Below are 14,989 nucleotides of genomic sequence, written 5' to 3'. Positions count from 1 at the left end.
TTCTCGGCGTATCACGTGGTGCGTGGTGTGGGTGGGGGGGTTGGGGGGTGTGGGGGGGTTTGAGGGGACTGTGCGGTAGGGGTTTGGGGGGCTGTGGGGGGGGGCTGTGGGGTAGGGGGTGGGTCGGGGTTTGGGGGGCTATGGGGGTTAGGGGTGTGGGGGAGGGTGTGGGGTGGGGGTTTAGGGGGGCTGTGGGGTTGGGGGGTGGAAGGGGGTTTGGGGGGACTGTGCGGTGGGGGTTTGGGGGGCTGTAGGGGAGGGGGTGTGGGGGAGGGTGTGGGGTGGGGGTTTAGGGGGGCTGTGGGGTTGGGGGGTGGAAGGGGGTTTGGGGGGACTGTGCGGTGGGGGTTTGGGGGGCTGTAGGGGAGGGGGTGTGGGGGAGGGTCCGGGGTGGGGGTTTAGGGGGGCTGTGGGGTGGGGGCCATCCATTGAGTGCGTACAGCGTACGCATGGAGGGGGGAGGGGGGGTTAACACAAATGCGCAGCTTGCGTATGGGGGGGTGTACTGACAATGTACGCATAGGAAACGGGGGGGGGGGTGAAGCCTCGATAATAATTTTTCGACATTGGCCTTCGTATGAGTTAGATAGTCCGGCGGTGGACTGTCTGTTTGCTTAAACACGTTAATATTATTAATCATTGATCTTTCTGCGTGGATTATATATCGGCCGTTCTATAGGATTCGGGGGGGGGGGTGCGTCAGGCGAACGTACGCAGGTGGGGGGGGGTGTAGAAAGTTCGCGTGCGTACAGGGAGGGGGGGGGTCAAGTTTTGACGGAATTTCGCGCACCTACTACATGGATGGCCCCTCAGGGTTTGGGGGGGCTGTTGGGTGGGGAGCTGTGGGGGGGGGGGTGTAGTGGGGGGGGTATAGTGGGAGGGGGTGTAGTGAGGGAGGGTGTAGTGAGGGGGTGTAGTGGGGGGGGGTGTAGTGGGGTGGGGGTAGTGGGGGGGTGTAGTGGGGGGGGTAGTGGGTGGGGGGGTGTAGTGGGGGGGGGTAGTGGGGGGGGTGTAGTGGGGGGGTAGTAGGTGGGGGGGTGTAGTGGGGGGCGGTGTAGTGGGGGGGGGTGTAGTGGGGGGGGTGTAGTGGGGGGGGTAGTGGGTGGGGGGGTGTAGTGGGGGGGGGGGGTGTAGTGGGGGGGGTGTAGTGGGGGGGTAGTGGGTGGGGGGGGGGTGTAGTGGGGGGCGGTGTAGTGGGGGGGGTGTAGTGGGGGGGGGTAGTGGGGGGGGTGTAGTGGGGGGGGTAGTGGGTGGGGGGGGTGTAGTGGGGTGGGGTAGTGAGGGGGGCGGAAGTGACAGCGCGCGGCGAGACACCCCGGGATCGCTTCCGCCTCCATCACCGCTCCCAGCAACAGCGGCGGCAACAACCTCCCCGCTCGCCACCACCCCCACCCCCCCAGCTCTCCTGTCTGTCTCTCTGTCTCTCTCTCGTGAGGCACTTCCACCGCGGGGAGCCTCACGCCAAGCCGCGCCGCTCTTGCCGACGCCTTTCGCGGCCTCCTCTCACGACGTCGTTGGTCGGTCGGGCGAGAGCCGGGCCCAGGTCGCTCCATTTTGTCGCCTCCAAGCTCCTCCTGGGACCCAGGCCCCCCGAGTCGGGTGACCCCGCTCTCTGCCCGTGTCTTGCCGCCCGTCTTAACGTCTCGCTCCTCGTCGGGAACGACGAAGACGGCAACGACGTCGACGAGGAGGAGAAGGCTGCGGAGTGCGACGAGCTACGAGACGCTAGGCCTACGTGGGAGCCTGCGGGCTTGCCTGAAGGGGCTGCCCGCACTGCACGCAGCGCGAGTGGGCGAGAGCGATCCGAGCCCGTCTCGGTCGACCGATCTCAGCCGATCTGATCCTGGCGTGGCCTGATCCGACTCCACGCTTCTATCTCAACCCGATCCCACGACGCGACACGATCTCTGATCCAACGCAGCCGAGGTTCCCTTTCGTCATTACCCTGACAGCAGCCCGATTGTTGACCTCATTTGACCTGACCTGACTTGACCTGACCTGGTCACAGACCCAGTGTGGTTCGACCTGACCATGCGAGCCCCGAGAAACACCGCGGGCTTCGTGTTCGTGGCGCTGTCTCTCCTCTGCTGGACGGGTACGTGTGTTGGTGGTGGTGGTGATTTCTGTGTGCGTGTGCTGTGGGCTGTTTTTTTTATTTGTCATCGTCGTTGGCTACGGTTTGGTTGTGTGTCTTGTGTGTCGTATCGTGACTCGCCGTGAAGATTGAAAGACATTTCTATTTAGACTTTAAATAAACCGACATCGTACGTTGCCCTTTCCTTATCGCTGTAGTTTCTAGTTGATTTGCATATGAGATAACCCATCATCACTCTCACGTCTAGTTCTGTTGTATTATTCGAAATGGCTAGTGTTGTATATCCATCAGTAGTGTATTATCCATCGATATCAAGTTTCGGTATTCGTATATGTTAAAACTGATTACTGCACGTCTAATTTATTTATATGTTTTGTATAGTCATTACTGTAATTGTACCTGGTTTATTGTCATGTGTATGTTGTATCCTCACTATTGTCTGGTTGTTTGTAAGCACGTGTCACGCGTTATTAGTATGTTTTTTAGCACGACTGATCTATTTGTATCGTTTGTATCACCCTTATCAACTATAATTGTGTATGGCTATTTTGTTATACTGTAAAAATGTTGTGCCATTACTAATGGTTGGTATGTATGTCCATATCTGAAACGATATCATAAACAGCACTCGTGCTTCGGTGTATGTTGTATGTGTTGACTGAGTGCTGATGTGTGCTAATGTGCTCGTTCATAGGAAGACAAAGGCGATGTTGGCCTCCACAACCATACTGTTATATCTGAACAAAACTATACAAACGAATTTATGTAATATAGATTTTAACCCATAGATTATCTATTGTGTACATTATAGTAAAATGTATACGTGTCTTTAACAAAATGACATTTAATGAGAATGGTAAGGAAAGGTGGCTTTAATTAAACCTATACTGGTCTACATACCGTAATAGTTCATTGGACCAGACAAGAAATGTTCACAGTCTTTGATAGTACTTTATATATGGTAAATAACAATGGTAGGAACTTTATCAAATGCATATTTATTTGTTCAGTAGTTAACTTTTATTGACCATCATATACAAAGTACTGTATATAGCAGGCTAATGTTTAGGAACCGTTTCCCCTACTTTGAAGCAGAGACGAGAAAGATTGCCTTGCTGCCTTATAGGGCTTTCGGTGATATATTACAGTGTGGTGCCAATATCTTCCCTGCCCTATGGACCATTACCGTAAACCAAACGAGAATCTTTCGGGCTGACACCACTCGAATAACGAGAAGAACCAAGCTGTGATGCCTCCCGGCGCTTTTGAGCACAGAGGCGCGCAGGGGTCCATTCGCTCGTCAGGCACTTTACGTCACAAGTCTCGGGGCTGTTTTGTCGTCCCTGCTGTCATTGTGTTCATGTTCTATGCAAAGGATGTTGGAGGTCAGCCGCGTGTGTGTGGGGTTCACACCACAGCAGACAGAAGGAACCACCCTCTCATCCCCCTCGGGTATTTGTTCTCCTGTTCTGTGCTAGCCGAGAGCTATTGTTGAATATACCCACACTTGACCACACCATGAGAAAAATAGCAGCCTTACTGCGTAGCTATATGAATGTTATGGTTGGTGGGTTGCGATGCTAGGGTGGTACATTGGTGTGAGCTCACCGGGCTCTGGATTTGGCAGCCTGATTTCGATTCCCAGCCATGGCCAACTTCGGTGTGAGTGATACCTGAACCTGCCTTGGAAACTCCCTGTCCTTAACCAACCCACACAGACCAGTGTGATGAAGTGTGATCGAACGACCCCCATGACCCGTGGTGGAGGTGCCATCTTTCAGCAGTGGATTGACAAAGGCCCGTCGAGATACCAACGGGGTGGATTGAGAATATTGTCCAAAGTTTCAGTTGCCGACTAGAAATGTAACTTGGTAAATTAAAATCAGGAGTTCATTGCCGTTAGCCTCTTGCACCGACTGCTGGTAAATGCTGTGTAACACAAAACATGTCACATGAATATTGACATTTGAGAGAGTAAGCTCGTGAGGTCACGTGTCGGGAAATCTAGACGTAAGTGAGATACATTCCATCTTGCAAAACTCAATTTACGTCAGAGTCCCTAATCCACACAAGTCAAATGTTCTCTTGCTCAAACAGGTTTTGGGTGTTGCCCATTTTTGTTCACAGTTCTTCGTCACTGGTTCCTTTTTTGTGGTGTAGACCAACCTCCCCCCACATGGCTTGACGATTTTTCATCATGCTGGTTTAGCGCAGGTTGTTAAAGGCAGGTGGCATAGAAGTTGGAGTATAGAAGTACAATCCAACTATAAATTTTAGTGCACTGCACTGTGGTGAAGGTTGATCATGGGAAAAGTTGGCCCCGAGTTGGGTGTGAGGTAGCCTAATAATGGTGGTACGGTTTAACTATTGATATTAATCTCTAGGGAGCATTGGGTGTTATTCCCTCTTATTTATATTGAGCTTTATTTGGTGAGTCCAGTTTCCGTCCACTTACCAAACACTCCTAATAGGAATTGGCCAAAAATCCCAATGTAGGACCCCCCTGAAATAGTCTAAATTATCATTGGGACTTTCCTAAATAATTAAAGGGTAATGCACAGGCTTACAAACGACAGTTTAGCAAATCTACATTGCCTTCTGACTAAAGAGTAAAATCAATTATATTCATAATATAATTAGTGTCATACAATGCTTGCTGAAGTGGTGGCACAGTGTTTAGTGCATTGTATTATGAATGTGACAACCTTTGTTCACGTCCCAGCCATGGCTAACATCTGTGGCGAGTGATATCTGAACAATTCTTGAGTTCCACATTCAACTCAGATTGATCAGCATATTAAACTAGTTTTATACAACCCTCGTGATTGAAACAGCATGGGGAGGCCTTCATCCAGCAGTGGGTTGAGAAATACTTATAAAACATATTTTTTTATGAATAGAATGCTTATACTTACATGTCTCATTTATGAAGCAGCAAAATGACAGGCTTTCTTCCCCGACACAGTATTGACCTTGCAGTTCCTGACAAGTGATTTGGTCACCATTCTTAAGTCGGTTGTCTCGGTCCATAAAGGGTTGGACTTGCCTAAGGCTGGCGTCTTGTGTATTTACACGTGAGGGCCGTGCAAGTTGTAAAACAGAGGAGAGATATCCAACCCTTAAAGTAACCTTTTAAACCAGGAAGACATCAGCACCATAAATATCACATACGTACAGTACTTAAATATAGGACTGAAAAAAATATTTGTCGCTTGGTCAACATGTGCAGGAGAGATCTCGGAGGATCTTTTAATTCTGCACCATATGTTTTAATGCCACAAGCCTTGTGTTGTCATTGGTGTTTTTATGAGTGGATTTGAATGCATAATGGATTGGCACCCATTCAGGATTCACATTATTTATAGATTGGTGTTTGTAAAACTGTACTTGCGTATGTCTGTGTTGATCAAATGTGGGGAGCGGTAGCATTGTGGTTCGCCCATCATACTACAAACAAAGCATCCGGAGTTTTAATTCCTAGCCACGGTTAACATGGTGGTGCATACACATCAGCACTGGGGAGACAAAAGTGGCTGGTGTGGTTTTTAGCCACACCACCCCCTCGAGCACTGTGCTGTCCTTCATAGGTGCTCAATAACAACACCTTCCCCAACAGTCTGTGTCTCTTTCGGGTGGTGTTTTTGTGTTGATCAAAATGATCTTGTGTCAAAATGAGGGAGTCCCATTCAAAGCAGAGCCTGTGTTTCAGTGACTGCTACTCTTATTTGTTCTGAACACTTAAGTGGCGGGTGTCTTGTGTGTGGTGGTGTAGTGTGGCTGGTACAGGGCCAGTAGCATCTGGCAAGCAGACACTCGTGCAAGCCACACTTACATAAGTGCCTTTGGCTTGAAAGCCTTTTCAAATGCTACATCTCCGTAGAAGGGTTATCATCAGCAGACACCTACAATTGTGTAAATGCACCTGAACTAATGTTTTGTGTCCGTAGAGTGTTCCTTTAGCTAAAACAATGAATTAAAAGATGGTGAACTAATGTTTTGTGTCCGTAGAGTGTTCCTTTAGCTAAAACAATGAATTAAAAGATGGTGTGAAAAAAGGAGCAACAGGTCAGTGTTTTGTTTAAAAGGTCATTGTGAGGGTGCCTATGCTGATGCGTAATGCACACGTGGTCCCTCCGTCCTGGCTATAATATGTTGCTTTTATGCATTATGGATTTTATCACCAATTATATTTATAACGCCCTTCTGCTATTAGTGCTGGAGGATAACACCGTGTCAGGAAACAGCTGCAGACTATGAAACTGCACAATTACACTTGGAATCAATTCGATAAGCCTGTTTTACCCAGAATTAGATGGTTATCCTTCATGCATTGTAAGGAGTAGGCATGTCATTCTTTTTTTAAATCTCTCTTCCGTCAGTTGACACATGGCAGCTGTCTGAGACTTAATGAACCCATTCCAATCCTTTCTCTGGCCTTGGCATTTGCCTCTTGTAGGTCCTCTATGCTGACAATCCACCTCTTGTTTGGACAGTTTCTGCTTCTTCCTTCAACTACATAGCAGTGCCAGGCCACTGATAGTTGTTATTTGTTGGCCTCAGTTCTTCTAATACAGGGTGACCCAAAAAAAACGGGCCCCGTGTACACTTTATGTGATATCTCCTTTATTTATTCACCGATTGCCCTTATTTTACAGAACATGGCAGAATCAACGACCGTGAGTACACCAAGACCCCAGTGGGAGCTGGGACAAAGAATACACTGTGTTAAATTTTACTACAAGACAGGCTCGTTTAAGAAAACCCAGGACAGTTTCATGCGTCAGTTCGAATGTGAAAAGGCTCCATCCAAAAGCAGAATTCAGAACTGGGTGGCCCACTTCGAGAAGTATGGGACCGTGGAGAACCTCAACGCTGCCAGTGAGAACCGTCCAAGCCACTCGGGACGTCCCAAGAAGCGAACAGCCGAGCTGGTCGAAAGTGTGAGAGAGTCTCTCCAGAGTCCGAAACGCTCTGTGCGTAAGCGAAGTCAGTCCCTCGGTATGTCCCGTGAGACTTGCAGGAGAGTGCTGGTGAACGATATCAGGGCTTACCCATACAAAATACAGACGCTGCAGACCCTTACAGCCTCAGACAAGAAGCAGAGGAGCGCTATGGCAGTCAAGATGCTCGAGAAGATCGAGGAGACACCAAGTTTCCTTAACCTCCTTTGGACCTCAGATAAAGCCCACTTCCATCTTGACGGAAAGGCGAACTCCAAGACAAATGTCTTCTGGGGGTCCTCCAGACCCAATGAAGTAGCCACCAAGCCCTTGCACTCTCCTAAGTGCACGGTGTGGGCTGCAATCTCGGCCAGAGGCATCATCGGACCAATCTTCATCGAAGAATCTGGCACAGCAGTGACAGTCACCAAGGAGCGGTATGTGGAGGTCCTCAAAACCTTCAAGAGTGAGCTCCAGACCCTCTACCCGTCGCTCATGAGCAAGTTCTGGTTCCAGCAAGACGGAGCAAGTTCTCACACCTCAAACCTGTCCCGAGATTGGCTGAAAGAGAACTTCGGAGGCCGAGTGATCAGTCTCAAGACTGATTTTGAGTGGGCACCCCAGAGCCCGGACCTAAGCCCCCCAGATTTTTTTCTTTGGGGATATCTTAAGGACAGAGTCTACGCAGGGAAACCCAGAACCATCACGGAACTCAAGGAAACCATCAGGGAGGAGATGAGAGCCATTACCAATTCAGTCTGTAAGAACGTCATGGACAACTTCGTGCTGCGCCTCAAGAAATGCACGGGGCTAAATGGAGGCCATCTAGAACACATGCTGTAGAACGGAGAAAAAAAGGCCAAAGACCCTAGTGTTTTGATTTGATGTTTTGAATATAATAAACTAGTTATGACCAAAGTTTCATTTCATTCGGACAAAACACTAAGAAACGGGGCCTAATTAGAGTTGGGGCCCGTTTTTTTTGGGTCACCCTGTATATCCAAACCAAATAGGTCTACATGTTTCGTATCTTCTAAACTAGTCTCCTGTTGGGCTAGCTGATTCTTCCTTAATGGACAAATCAACCTTTACTTAGCTACTTATGCTCGGTGCATGTGTAAGAACCAATTATCGATTCATGGCAATTATTATGCAACTTTTGTACCCATGTTACCTTTAGATGTAAAAACAAGTTACACAGAACAGCCAAGAAAGAACCTATTCTTGAATAAAATTGTGAACCTGAATCATGTCAGTTCATCAGATTGCATTGGGTGAATCGTCACACTGCTAATAATAAAAGTTTTTCAGCATGTCGGTCATCCCAATACACACTTATAAACTCTATCCCAAAATCTTCTTGGTTCTTTTGGTAAAGTCACGTAGAAGGGAAATAATAAAATAATAAAAATAAACCAATTAAATCATTCTCACGACGTTTCGGCCACAACGCAAGCAGCCGTCCTCAGGTGAAGAACAGGTCTGTCGGAAAGACAGCGTCTGAATAACTTTCTGACAGACCTGTTCTTCACCTGAGGACGGCTGCTTGCGTTGTGGCCGAAACGTCATGAGAATTATATTTTATTATGTTTTATTTTTTTTATTTTATTATTTCCCTTCTACGTGACTTTACCGAAAGAACCAAGAAGATGAATCCCTGCAGTCACGAAAGCTTTAAATCGAAATATATCCCAAAACACTGGGACTTAGGCTATAAAAAGTGCAGTTTATTAAGTGTATTTCAGATAAGACCCATTCAGCTCGGCAGATCTTTTTCGATGGCTACCCGGCCAAAACGGCTGCTCTGGTGCCAACCACATTAATGGGAAGGGAGGATTTGCATAGAACAAAAATAGGGACAATTTATTAACATGGATAATAAACAAACCAGAACTATATACAATTGAAACCTAGCTAGTAATCCAAAATAACATTATGCAGGGCACTTGTGAGAAACTGACATGGCGTTATTTATAATGTAATTTCAAACCAGCATTCATTACAATTGCATTTCCTATTTTATATTGACAGTCTTTCAGAAAATGGAATTCTCACTGCAGTCACAAATAGTTTTACAAAGGGCATTTACAAATGTGGCTGTAATAGTCATGTTCGCAATGACCTCAATGCAAATAAAGATACGCAAGGTCGTAATATTGAGATCTGTGATCAGTCCATTCCACAATTTAGGCACTGCAATTGAGAATGCCCTTCCTTGCATTTGAGCATGAGTCCCTAGTGCGATGTGTGAAAAACATCATCACTCAGGAGACAAAGGTGGCCAGGCGTGGTGCTGGCCACCCACCCCTTCATGTGCCTTCATAGGTGTTCGCAAACAGCACTTGTCCTCATAGTCTATTAAAGGCTATAGGGGTATATTTGTCTTTGTTGTGGTTTAACATAGAATGGATGAGACAAAAACTTCCTGGTAGACTGAGTCCACAACGTGGGTGGAGGAATCCACGGGCATAATCACATGTTGCTACCCGCTTTAAAACAGGATGATTTCAGTGGTGCTGGGCTCATTCCTGTCTCGCAGACTTTATACTTTCTGAGACACAATGTTGTTTAAATTCAAGTAAAGGCTTTTGTTTCAACCTAGCTTCAATAACAACGGAAGCAGCCCCATTGCATTAAGGTATCAGGGACACACAAACATCTGTTCCCTTGTGAATACGCATGCACTGAATTAAAAGAAGTCTTTGTTTTTTGGGTCTTCAGCTGTGTGCAGCACAGAGCTGTATTGTAAACAAGCTGTAGGCGAACGCGGTTGCTGTACAACAGCAGCGATTCATTTACCAGTAAACGTTGCTCCCATCGTAATTCGACACAGCTCCACATTATGCGGTTGTGACTTGTGTGCCATGAAGGGCAGCGCTATTTTAAATGCACTCCGCACTGTCTTGAATGGGCACTTTCTTCTACTTATTGTTTTTATATGTTGGGGGGTTGATCAGCAATGTTTATACGTTTGTGCCACGATTGACGAGCCAGGGAATGGCTTCAGGAGTAGCCTGGTGAATGTCTGAAATGCTGGCAGCGAATGATAGTGGGCAGTGCCGTGCTATGCGCTCCACGGTTCAAGATTAGTGACCACAGTCCTGAGCTGTTCTTAATTTACCACTGGTGTAGGAGGGAACCACATCTGTTGTGTACTTTTGCACAACGGGAGGGCGTTTCGTTGTTAAACTGTAACCATGTGTAACACTGCTCTTAAAAATGTTTACGTTAACAACGATAAAACGGTTTACCCATGGCACATCACGAGAAGGGAAATAGAATCAAGGATACAATTTATTGAAAAATAAAAGGGAACGGGAAAGAGAAGAGCAAAGAGAATGAATGGGAAGTAAGAGGAAAATGATGGAAAAGAAATGGAAAATAGAACCACAGGGTGTGGAAAGATGAGAGTATGAAAGTAGAGGCTGCTTCAGGGCCTCATGCTGCACCGAGCAATGTCTGTTTTTATAAAAGGTCATGATTCAATGGGGGTGGCCACACACAGGTCACGTGATTTAGGGGAGGGATTCACCTCATGTCAATGTATAGATGTGCACCGCTGTTTAAGTCTCTCGTCACAGATAGCACCAGGCCAGGGCCAGCGTAGTAGGATGGAGAGTATATTCTTGGTTCTTTCTGTAAAGTCACGTAGAAGGGAAATAATAAAATAATATTAATATAATATCAGAAAATTTAATATTTATTATTTCCCTTCTACGTGACTTTCGATAAAGTCACGTAGAAGCGATATTAATATAATATAAAGTCACGTAGAAGGGAAATAATAAAATAATATTATTATTTAATGTATATTACTTTGTCTATTACATTGATAAATGTAATATACAAGGTACAACACGTCAAAGAGGGAAAAATACAAGCATTTCAGGCCCGCCACTTCATACAAGCAAGCGACAGAGTCAAATCAGCTTACTCATGTACATGTAGACCAGACGTTTGTTCATAATGCAAGTTTGTACCCAGTCGGGATGCAACAATACAATTCGGTTATTAAAATAAAAATGTACTTTAATAATACACACATCGAGTCGTGTGTCTCAGACTTGATTACAGTATTTATGACAAATGCTCATTAAAGATAATTTTAGCCTTTGCCATGTTGAACAAGGCAGAATAGGAAAGAGAAAAAAAAATATAAGCACATTTGCAAATGATACACTATTAACAAGGGAAATGAGCATAGATACTTGAATTGAATCGTGCCTCGGAATCGTGACAATCGATTCGCTGGGGGTTGATTTGTTAGAGACCTCGTACATAGAGTGGCTGATGACTAAATCACCTGGAATGAGCCCCAATCTTGGCAGATCTCGGCAGCTAAGCGGGCTCGAGCCTGGTTAGTGTTTGAATTGGTAGCTTAGATCAGTGCAGCAAAATCGATCAATTAGTTATACTTCAATTTTCTCACATCTATGCTCTGTTTCTTCACCAACCTGCACTGACCAGCATGGTGAAGTTTGCTAAAATGAACGCACATGGTCTGCACCGCAGTAGATTGACAAAGGGCACAGTGAGTGTCACTTCATTAGTGACAAGGCCTGGGGTTTCTGTTTCTCTCGGTTTCTTTGTCTGCTGTAAAGGTCACCTCATCACCATAATTCCCGCGTGTGTGTTATTTTCTAACAGATCTTCATGCTTCCAGTCAGCCCAGTGAAGTTCTACTCACCAGTGCTCTCCGGACATCGTCCCGGCAGCTAATGCCATGGGGTCAGTACACTGTTCACACAAACAACTCGGCATAATAGAAGATGCTATGTTAATATCTCAGTGGCAGAGGAGGGCTTTGCACACTGCGGTCTATAACTTAACAACCTCCGTTCAAGTCCAGCTAAATGGCTGATGTCAGTGGAGAGTAATATCTGAACGAGTCCTCCCCCCACCTCTTGCCCTTCATCTTAATCAACTCGCACTGACCGTTGTGGCAAAGTTTAGTGAAACAACCTCCAAAACTGACGAGGCATGGAGAGGCCTTATTTCAGCAGTGGTTGGCAAAAGGGTTGTCATGAGCGATCCTGATTAATTCAGTGCTGGATAATTCACCGCTGTCTCCCAAGATCCTGTATTGTAATAATGCAACGAATACCTGCACTCGAACTGATTTCATCGCTCCATCTCCTTGACCATTTGTAACGTCGTATCGTTAAATATCTGAAATGTTTGTCAATTGCTCCCCCAGCGTGTGGATCAATGATGGAGGAGATGAGCGGGCCCTCGGGCGTCATACACAGCCCTGGCTGGCCCACGGCGTACCCCGGCAGCCTCAACTGCAGCTGGTTCATCCGCGCTCAGCCGGGACACGTCATTACCATCAGGTACGGGACGTGACCGCTATTAGGAGAGGGGGGGCAGCGTCTCACCGGCGGCGCGTGCTCGTGCGTGGGAGAGACTTGGACAAGGTGGCAGTTGAGAAGCGAGGCAGTAATGATGTGGCAATGATGCGGCGTGTCCTCGAAATAACGTGGGCACATATACCGTGTCTCCCGTACCTCTGATTGGCACTGTTGGATACGTACGGTGGGAAAGACATTCTTTGGGTCTTTCGGTAAAGTCGTCATGACGATCGCTTGTGTTGTGATCGAAATGTCGTAGTTTTTTGTTTATTTTATTTTTATTAATTTTAACCTATCTACGTGACTTTACCGAAAGACCCAAAGAATATGAATTCCTGCAGTCACGAAAGCTTTAAGTCAAGGTGGAAAAGACGTTCAACATTCACACATGGGTGACCGTGTTGTTTGGGAGTGCCGCGGTGATGAGATGTTAACTCCCTCGTCTGGTATGCAGGAGGTTGTGGGTTTGATTCCAACCCTGATGCCTGTGTATTTGGAGTTTGCCTGTTGTCCCTGTGGTAGCGTGGATTTTTCTCCGCATCCGCCAGTTTTTACATCCACATTTAGAAGCGTGTTTAAGAATATTTGGCTGGTATAAATTCCTACACGATAAGCCATTTCATTGAGCTATCATTTGTAGCCAGGTCGCTTTTGAAAAAGCTATATAGCTCAATTGACCTTACTTGGTCAAATAAAACAGTGTTTTATAGTTTTTTTGGAGAACAGCTCAAAAATAGAAAATAAATTGGAGACTAAAAAATCTCACTCCTGAAGCTCAAACATTGAACAGCAATGTTGCCTTGTTATCTGCGTCTCCACGCTGAGTGGAAACGTCATGAGTTATCCAGGTTTAGTACTTTACAATAACTACTGGCTCGTTTAGTTGTGCTCCAAAATTGGCTTTGAATTTTATTTGGTTTAATTGGTGGGTCCTACCTTTCTTTTATTCGCATTTCATATTTTTATAATCTTAAAAGCAATATAAGTAAATTACAAGCTATAAACATGCAAAAGTTGGTCGTTTTAGTCAACTGGGTTTCAGTAAGGAAACTGGTATACCAGGGCAACTGCTATTGAAATAATAAAACATTTTAAGGACACACTGTGCTGACTATAAATAGTATATAATTAAATTGCTTACTTTCACCTGTTAATAATTAAAAGGCAGTATGTTCTGGTCTGTTTAACACCATCCTTAAGGGAAATAATATGGATCCGATCTCTGACCCTTAAGAACAGGTTCGCAGGTTTGCTTAGCGTTTCTGTGAGGTCTTGGGGTGGGGAGGGCAAGGTGGGGCTGACTGTCCTGGTGCTTGTGCTGCTGTGCCTCAATCAAATATTGGAGGAGGGAGCCCACTCCTTGTGAGTAGTTGGCTGATCTTCTTGGTTCTTTCAGTAAAGTCACGTAGAAGGGAAATAATAAAATAATACAAATACAACAATAAAATAATTCTCACGACGTTTCGGCCACAACGCAAGCAGCCGTCCTCAGGTGAAGAACAGGACCTGTTTTATTTTTATTATTTCCCTTCTACGTGACTTTATCGAAAGAACCAAGAAGATGAATCCCTGCAGTCACGAAAGCTTTAAATCGAAATTTAGTTGGCTGATGTGCCATCGTTTGAGGATGCTGCGGGAGAGTGGAGGCAGTCGCCCTCCCAACAACAGCGAAGGCAGAGGAGCGACGCTCACAACAACGAGCGACGTGCCAGGCAGATAAAGTGCGGAGATGGCACAGTGGGGAGCACAGTTGGTGTATCTGCTCGTCATCTCAGTCAGTGAACCGATGGAACCTGGGTCTGTTCTGTGGCCTCCTGCCAGCAGGCCTTGGACACTTCACATGGCCTCAAAGTGCACCTAGAATGGCACAAGCGCCATGGTGACGTCACCGCTACTTTGGTGAACGACGGTTATGTTAAAATTTGTTTTGAAGCTTTGTGAAAAAAATAGATTGTAAATTGAGGTCAGGTGTGCCGCTAAATGATATTCTAGGGACATTTATGTATTGAGGCTCGATTGTATATATTTGTGTGATGGGATATAGCTGAAATTCCATAATTTCTTGTAACTATGACGATTGCTTGTGTTGCAATTGAAACGTCGTGATTTATTATTTTTCCAACTACGTGACTTTACCGAAAGAACCAAAGAGTATGGATTCCTGCAGTCATGAAAGCTTCAAATCAAGATTATACTTTTTTTGTAACCGAAGCTTCAAGCTTAGGTCGGACAGCTCCCAGATTCGCCCCGAATGATGTGCTGAATACATTCCGATCGTAAATGACTCGGAACAAAAAAAAAACCCGTCAAATAAAATTTGGTTCCACACTTAATTTTGCCCAACGTCTAGCTTTGATAATTAGAATATCAGTATGAATGTCATGGGGCAAACATTAATCTCGCCGGCAGAGTGGGTGAGAAAGTGCTGCCCTGTACTATGTGGACCAGGTCATTTGAAAGGATCTCAGAGGTAACTCTGTTACCGTGGGCCGTTCACTGCTCTGTGAGTGATCTGAATGGTTGCTTTGTCTCATGATGCTGACAGCACCATCAAGATAATGTTGTGGATTATTTTTTTAAGAATCGATTCCCGTGTAAATCTT

The 14,989-nt window shown here is 45.9% G+C and overlaps 1 protein-coding gene across 1 annotated transcript in view; it reads left to right on the top strand.

Annotated features, from left to right (window-relative positions):
• Window positions 1–1,273: 1,273 nt before the first annotated feature.
• Window positions 1,274–14,989, top strand: part of LOC144936878 (low-density lipoprotein receptor-related protein 3-like) — a 28,133-nt gene continuing 14,417 nt past the window's right edge. Inside the window, exons 1-3 of the mRNA XM_078864073.1 lie at window positions 1,274–2,095; window positions 11,683–11,763; window positions 12,233–12,368. Coding sequence (XP_078720199.1) covers window positions 2,032–2,095; window positions 11,683–11,763; window positions 12,233–12,368 — 281 coding nt within the window. The 5' untranslated portion in view covers window positions 1,274–2,031. The remainder of the gene's footprint in view (window positions 2,096–11,682; window positions 11,764–12,232; window positions 12,369–14,989) is intronic.

This window comes from Lampetra fluviatilis, chromosome 17 (genome assembly GCF_964198595.1).
Source record: "Lampetra fluviatilis chromosome 17, kcLamFluv1.1, whole genome shotgun sequence".
NCBI lineage: Eukaryota > Metazoa > Chordata > Hyperoartia > Petromyzontiformes > Petromyzontidae > Lampetra > Lampetra fluviatilis.
This window is presented reverse-complemented; position numbering and strand designations above follow the sequence as displayed.